General features: G+C 34.4%; 1 protein-coding gene across 1 annotated transcript; it reads left to right on the forward strand.

Moving 5' to 3' along the window:
* On the forward strand, positions 1-7344 carry LOC148767781 (uncharacterized). The gene is made up of 7 exons (XM_088824788.1): positions 1-13; positions 1847-1988; positions 2105-2116; positions 2214-2461; positions 4004-5657; positions 5929-6534; positions 7014-7344. Exons 1-7 carry the CDS (start codon positions 1-3, stop codon positions 7342-7344), a joined length of 3006 nt encoding a protein of 1001 aa, XP_088680914.1.
* The last annotated feature ends 456 nt before the right edge of the window (positions 7345-7800 follow it).

Here is a 7800-nt window from a genome sequence, read left to right on the forward strand (position 1 = left end):
ATGGTTTCGCCTGGTGAGAAAGAACAACGTCGCTGCTGATGTCGACAAATGACCGTGGGGCCCCACGGATATTGGAGAAAGCCGGAAAAAAACTAAATGGAAAAGAAAAACAGTTGACGCACAACAAGGGAAAGTACGGAAACGACGTCGTTTAATAGAAGGGATTTTTGAGAAAAAAGGGAAAATAAATACGCATACAAATATCATCGAATCATACACATTAGATTAAGTATTTAATATCTTGTTAATATAGGCGCATCCGCACCCGATTATAACCCAATCCCGCATGCTTTCGTAACTAAACTATATATATATATATGATAGGATTATTTGCCAAAACCCCCTGGTTACACATGTGCAGTTACCATGTGTCCAAAAAGAATTTTATATTTTAAGATAAATTTAAAATATTTTTAACTAATAAAAATTAGGGTAAATTACAAACACCCCCCTAAGGTATGGTCAAATTACAAAAACCCCCTCTTGTTTGGATAATTACATCTACCCCCCTCAACTATGATTTTTTCTTAGACCTCCACCTTTATGGTGCCAAATTCAACATAGTCATCTAGATTCCTTGAAATGTGCTCTAGTTTGTACTCTTTTTGTGTAAAAAATACAGTTTCCGATGCACCACAAACTGATATATACAAGCTAAAAATCACATATTATGGTCATCTTGCTTCATAATGTAGAGTTTGAACGGGATAAAACGGGTACAAAAGTGATAATATTCCATATAATCTCGAAGATTCCACTAAATTTGATGAGTTGAGGGGGTGGTTGTAATTATCCAAACAAGAGGGGTGTTTTTGTAATTTGGCCATACCTCAGGGGGGTGTTTGTAATTTACCCTAATTCTATGTACAAAGTGGTTTTTATGTTGACATAGTTGTTATACAGATTGGTTTTCAAGCTTATATACTTATTATACATAGTGATTTTCATGTTATATAGTTGTTATAGAGAGTAGTTTTCGTGTTTATATAGTTGTTTATACATAGTGGTTTTCATGTTTATATAGAGTGGTTTTTATTTAAAAAAAATTGGAAAGAAAATAAAAAAATACCATTTAAAAAAAATCGAACTTAAGAAAAAAGAAAAACCATGAAAAAGCGAAATTAAAAATAAAACCATTTTTTAAAATTAAAATAAAAAACATGAAAAATATAAATATGAAAAAAAAAATTAAAATAAAAAACCGAAAAAAAATAAAAGAAAAATACAAAATTTTCTTTTAAATCGAAATAAAAGAAAACCATGAAACAAAATAAAAAAGAAAAGGGAAAAAAACTTTATTGGCGTGATGTGGGGAATAATTTTTTTAGAAGATTTGGGTGTAGATTATGGGGTATAATTTTTTTTTAATTAAATAATTATATGAATTAATAATTAGTGGGGGCATATATGATTTTTCAGGTCCATTGGATTTATCTCAAATATCATTTATAAATAAAGAATTTATCAAGAATTAAAATCCCAATGAAGGGTGTTTGGCATATAGCCCCTATATATATATATATATATATATATATATATATATATATATATATATATATATATATATATATATATATATATATATATCAGCAAAACGACTTCCATCTTCTTCCGTTTTTCACAATTCAAATCTAACTGTTTCATTCTCTCTCTAAAAAAGAAAAACCCGTCCATTTCTCTATCTCTACGTTTATTTCGTTAGGTTGGTCCGTGAAGATGAATTTGGATTCCGATCAATCGAATTTTGGTTGGAATTATTTTTTATTGATTTAATTTGTACTTTTTCCATGATACCAAGCTTTCCCCAGTATTTACACTTTTTTAATTTCATTTTTAATTATTTCAGGCCGTTGTTTGATGAGTAGAATGGATGTCGTTGTAAAGAAAATGGCAGATGCCGCCGCGAAGAGAATGGAGGCTCGAAAGTTCATGATGGCTGCAGCTGGGAAGAAAATGGAAGATTGGAAGAGATCATTGGATATTTGCAAGTTTGATGAAACGAGTTGGAATTTAACTTTTTTATTTAATTTAATTCGTATATCTTCCATTATAGGAAGATTTCCCTATTATTTATCCTTTTAAAATTTCATTTTTATTTCTTCAGGCAGCTCGATAAGTAATATGGATCTATTAATTGGGAAGGAAAAACATGCTTGAGACTTATTCATTGATATAATAAAGATATGGATCATTATATATCTGCCGCAAATTAGTCCTGAAGCTTTGGCGGCAACTGAGAGTATCGCCGTAGTTGCTGCTACATTCTTTTTATGCCTGCCCAAAGAATTAAATGAGGGAGAGTGCATCAATTGGACCAGGAGAACAGAAGTCGGTGGTGATAACGGTGGTGGAATGGACAATGTCCAACTTCTGGCGGTGCCGGAGCCAGTGACGGTGCCAACGCCTGGGCCAATCCAGTTGACGCTATTTTCTTTTCAATTGGGATTCGAACTGTGCTTTGGTCCATTTGCTTTCTCCTTCCCAGCTGGGGCCATACCCATTGGAATTCACTATATGAGACTTGTAGTAAAATCTAAAAACATAATAGTGTCCTTATATATAATAATAAAATTTTATTGTGAGAAATTATAACGAATTTTTTATTTAACATGAAACAGGTTATATATATATATATATATATATATATATATATATATATATATATATATATATATATATATATATATATATATATATATATATATATATATATAGATCAAAAATATGTATAAGATAAATAAAATTTATAATAATATTGAATATTATAAATAATATAATTATCAAAGACGATGGTACACGGTTTATTTTGGGCACCACATTTTGCATATCACAATTATTCTTCTTCATAATCATAAATGCATTTGATTACATAAACATAAATGCATTTGATTACTTACAGATAAGGTTCACGCTAAGTATTCAAAAGCGTTTGAGGAAATAGTTGTACAATTTCATGTTCACGATGTTTTTAAACCATGACGACTAAGGTTCACGTTAATGGTCTAAATACATTTGAGGAAATAATTGTACCATTTGATATTCATCATGTATTTTATTTTTTATACACATTTTGCATAACACGTTATTCTTTTTCCATAATTATAAATGTATTTCATTTATTACAATGAAAAAGTTATATATATAAAAAAAGATCAAAAATATATATAAGACAAATAAAATTTATAATAATATTGAATATTATAAATAATATAATTATCAAAGACGATGGTAATTGGTACACGGTTTATTTTGGGCACCACATTTTGCATATCACAATTATTCTTCTTCATAATTGTTAGAATCCGAGAGGATTCTAATTTCGGTATTTCAGCACGTTTGTGAAAAACGTGTATAAAATTATTGAGGATTTTATTTTTGAGAATAAACGTTTGTGAATCCGAGAGGATTTTATTTTTGAGAGAAAAATTATTTTCTGCTCTTACGTTGCTGCTCCAGACCTTTCGATCTAAATTCGAAAAGAAAAATACAGAAAAAGGATTTTCTTCTTTCACCGAAAAGAAGATCGGTTCTTCGGGAGGAGAACTCAGAAGATCTCGGGAGGAGGTCGATCCGCCGACTGAGGGACTCAGCGTTGAAGGAATTTCAACCGTGCGGAACAAGGACGTGCTGCAAAGTGAAGATTGATAATTCAGCGTAGTATACAAGAACGGCGTCGACAAAGAGGGAGTCTTTGCATTTCGATTAAGTCCTATTATTGTATTAGTAAAACTAAAGATTAGTAAATTTCATTTGCAGGTCCCCGTGGATGTAGGGTACAATTGTATCCGAACCACTTTAAAATTTGTGTCTTTTTATTACTGTTTCATTAACTGTTGCAACTCTTCGTAAAACAGTAAAACGGTATTTAAAACTGAATCTGGAATTCATCGGACACAAATATATAATTAATTTGCACGAAATAATTCTAACAATTGGCATCAAGAATCTATCACTAAATACATCTAGTGAGATTTTGGGAACTAATTACTTTTATTTTGTGCAGATATGAATACCCAACGAGAAGGAGCTTCAACTACTCGTCCACCTCTTCTAATCGGCTCCAACTACTCATACTGGAAATCAAAAATGAAGATGTTTATCAAATCCATAGATGAGAGAGCATGGCGCGCCATCATAACTGGTTGGACACCTCCCATGATCAAAGGGGAAGATAAAGTGGAAGTATTCAAACCAGAAGCAGATTGGAGTGATGGAGAGATACTACTCGCAAACTATAACTCAAGGGCCCTAAACGCGATCTTTAGTGGTGTGGATGATAACCAATTCAAACTCATAGCATCATGTGAATCCGCAAAAAGAGCTTGGGAAATCCTTCAAGTTACATACGAAGGAACGTCAACTGTAAGGACATCCAAGTTACAGATGCTGGCCACCAAATTTGAAAGTTTAAAGATGGAGGAAAATGAGACGATCACTGACTTCCATGCTAAACTATGCGATATCTCCAACGAATCATACGCACTCGGTGAACCTTACTCAGAAAGCAAATTAGTGAGAAAAGCAATGCGCTCATTACCCGAAAGATTTGCTTACCGAATTGCTGCGATTGAAGAAGTCAGAGATGTTGACACGCTCAAACTAGACGAACTCATTGGAAAACTTCTAGCTCAAGAACTCAATCATGGTGAAAATCATCGTGAAAAGCCTAGAGATAAGAAGATAGCCTTTCAAGCAGAAGCGTCGTATGGAACATCCCAGAGTTCTTCAGCTCAAGAAGATGAGCAGACGGTTGAAGAATCCTTGGCACTATTATCGAAAAACTTTGGGAAATTTCTCAAAAAGATCGGAAAAAGGGGAAATCCTTCCAACGCAGGGAAACCTGTGAATTTTCAAAATCTCAGGAGAAATTCAAATCAAGATAACCCAGAGGAGTCAAAACCGAGAATAATACAATGCCGAGAGTGCGAAGGCTTTGGTCACATTCAATCAGAATGCGCAAACACCTTGAAGAAAAAGAAAAGAATGTCACTTACTACTGTTTGGAGTGATGAAGAAGACTCTGATGATGACCAAGGAAACAACGATCAAGTCACTAATTTTGTAGCATTCAGCAGCAAGGTTCCTCTGAACAGTTCAGAAACAACTGTTGCAACAGACTGTGAAACAGAATCCAGGTATGAAAATGTGTGTTCTGATAATGATAAAAATCTAAACACAAATTCCTTTTTTGCAGAGGATCTGGACAGCAGCAGTGATGAGGAAGAACCAACCTTGGAGGAAGTAAATGAGGTATATGAGAAAATGTATCAAAAATGGCTTGACGTTGTTAAGACAAATGACTTCCTTGAAAAGGAGAAGTTTGTGCTTATAGAGGAGAACAAGACATTAAAGGTAAGAATCTCTACTCTTGAGGAAAGGGTCCTATCTAGTGATCAAGAGAAAAATCAGTTGCAGGCTAAACTTACTCAAACTCAAGAAGCAATTGCAAAATTGAACATGGGTAAAGGTAATTTAGATGAACTTCTAAATAACAATAAGCCGAACTATAATCGTCTTGGCATAGGAGCAAGTCAGCTGCCCAAAGTTGATCTAAAACAAAAAGAAGATCAAAACAGAAAAATCAACTTTGTTAAACAAACTTCTGTCGCACAAAAAGTTGCAACTGTTGAAGCAACGACGCTCAATTCGAAGAAAAGGTTTATTCCCATTTGTTTTTTCTGTCAAAATCCAGGTCACATACGCCCTAGATGTTTCAAATACTTGAAGCTTGTGAAAAAAACTAGTGGCTCGTTCTCTATACTCTGCTAGGGCTGATCACTTTCCTGCACCCTCTCAAAAACCCAAAAATAAAATTGATATCTCAAATAGGCCTCAGCAAAAAATTTGGGTGAAAAAGTCCACGTTTAAATGTTTATCTGCCATTACTTCTTTAAAAGCAAGTACTGCTAATGATTGGTATTTTGACAGAGGCTGTTCACGACATATGACCGGCGTTAAAGAACTTCTGAAAAAATATCAACAAATCACCGGTGGAGCTGTTACCTTTGGAAACGGAAAAAAGGGTGAAGTGCTAGGGAAAGGATCGCTAAATCATGAGAATCTGCCAAAGCTGAAGAATGTACTACTTGTAGAAGGACTCACGTCAAATCTGATAAGCATCAGCCAGTTATGTGATCAAGATCTTGAAGTCAGATTCAACAAATTCGCATGTCGAGTCTTAGACAAAGACGAGAATTGTGTTATTCAAGGAACTCGATCATCTGACAACTGCTATATTCTTGTATCTGCTGGTATGAACTGTTTCAACAGTCTGTCAGACTCTACAGTGCTTTGGCACAAAAGGTTAGGACATCTGAACTTTGATAATCTCATAAAAATTTCCAGCAGTGAGTATGTTAAAGGTCTTCCCAAACTCACTAAAGAAGTAGGAAGAATATGTGGTGATTGCAAAATGGGTAAACAAATCAAAAGTTCACACAGGGCTTTAGCTAATGTGAGAACCAGTAGAAACCTAGAACTCCTACACATGGACCTTATGGGACCAATGCAAGTAGAAAGTATAGGTGGAAAAAGGTACATATTTGTGTGTGTAGATGATTTTTCAAGATTTACTTGGGTAGAATTTATTAGGGAAAATCTGATTCTTTTGATGTGTTTAAAAAACTGTGCAAAAAGGTGAGTGTTGAGAAACAGCGTGACATTGTGAGAATTAGGAGCGATCATGGGAGAGAATTTGAAAATTCTTTATTTACTAACTTTTGTGAAAAATATGGAATATCTCATGAATTCTCCGCACCTAAAACACCTCAACAAAATGGAGTGGTTGAACGCAAAAATCGCACTCTGCAAGAAATGGCCAGGGTCATGATGAACGCAAAGGAGATCGCTCCTCGTTTTTGGGCTGAAGCAGTTAACACTGCATGTCATATTATAAATCGAGTCTATCTTCGACCAGGTACCACTAAAACTCCCTACGAAATTTGGAAAGGTAAAAAACCTCAACTCAACTATCTTCGTACTTTTGGTTGTACTTGTTATATTTTGAATGACAGAGAACAGCTTGGGAAATTCGATGCTAGAAGTGATCAAGGAATATTCTTAGGCTACTCTCGAAATAGCCATGCGTATAGAATATTCAATCTTAGAACAAAATCTGTGATGGAATCTGCATATGTTCAATTTGATGATTTTAACAATAATGCAGGACCACTGGAAGAGGAACCAACAAAGGAATCAGACAACAGCTCCAGTGTCACACCAACAGTTCCAACAGTTGATGTAGCCTCTACCATTTCAGAAGAAAATGACGTTAATTCTGAAACAGGAGATGAAGCTGAAGTCAGCCCTCTCGAATTGGATGACCAAACTCACAAGGAACCCTAAAAAAGAGTCAAGAAGAATCATCCAGTGGATCAAGTCATTGGTCCGGTAGAAGAAGGAATTCAAACCACAGGTAAACCCAAGGTGAACTACAAGGAAATGGCAAGGTATGTTTGTTTCACTTCGACTATAGAACCCAAAAACATCAAAGAAGCCTTATTAGATAAATATTGGATTCAAGCCATGCATGAGGAACTGGAACAATTCGTTAGAAATAACGTTTGGGTCTTGGTTCCTAGGCCTGACAATGTCAATATAATAGGTACAAAATGGGTCTTTAAAAATAAGTCTGATGAACATGGAAATATCGTTCGTAACAAAGCTAGATTAGTTGCTCAAGGCTATAGTCAAATCGAAGGCATTGACTTCGATGAAACTTTTGCTCCTGTTGCTAGACTAGAATCTGTTCGATTACTCCTAGCCATTGCTTGTTTTCTAAAAATCAAACTTTTTCAAATG

Source organism: Erythranthe guttata, chromosome 10, assembly GCF_056151865.1.
Source record: "Erythranthe guttata isolate IM_541 chromosome 10, IM_541, whole genome shotgun sequence".
In the NCBI taxonomy this organism is placed as follows: domain Eukaryota; kingdom Viridiplantae; phylum Streptophyta; class Magnoliopsida; order Lamiales; family Phrymaceae; genus Erythranthe; species Erythranthe guttata.

Coding starts and splice junctions, on each gene's coding strand:
- LOC148767781 (XM_088824788.1), top strand. Junction 2,462..4,003: donor GGGATTCGAACTGTGCTTTG/GTCCATTTGCTT, acceptor TATTTTGTGCAG/ATATGAATACCCAACGAGAA. Junction 5,658..5,928: donor ACGCTCAATTCGAAGAAAAG/GTTTATTCCCAT, acceptor GTATTTTGACAG/AGGCTGTTCACGACATATGA.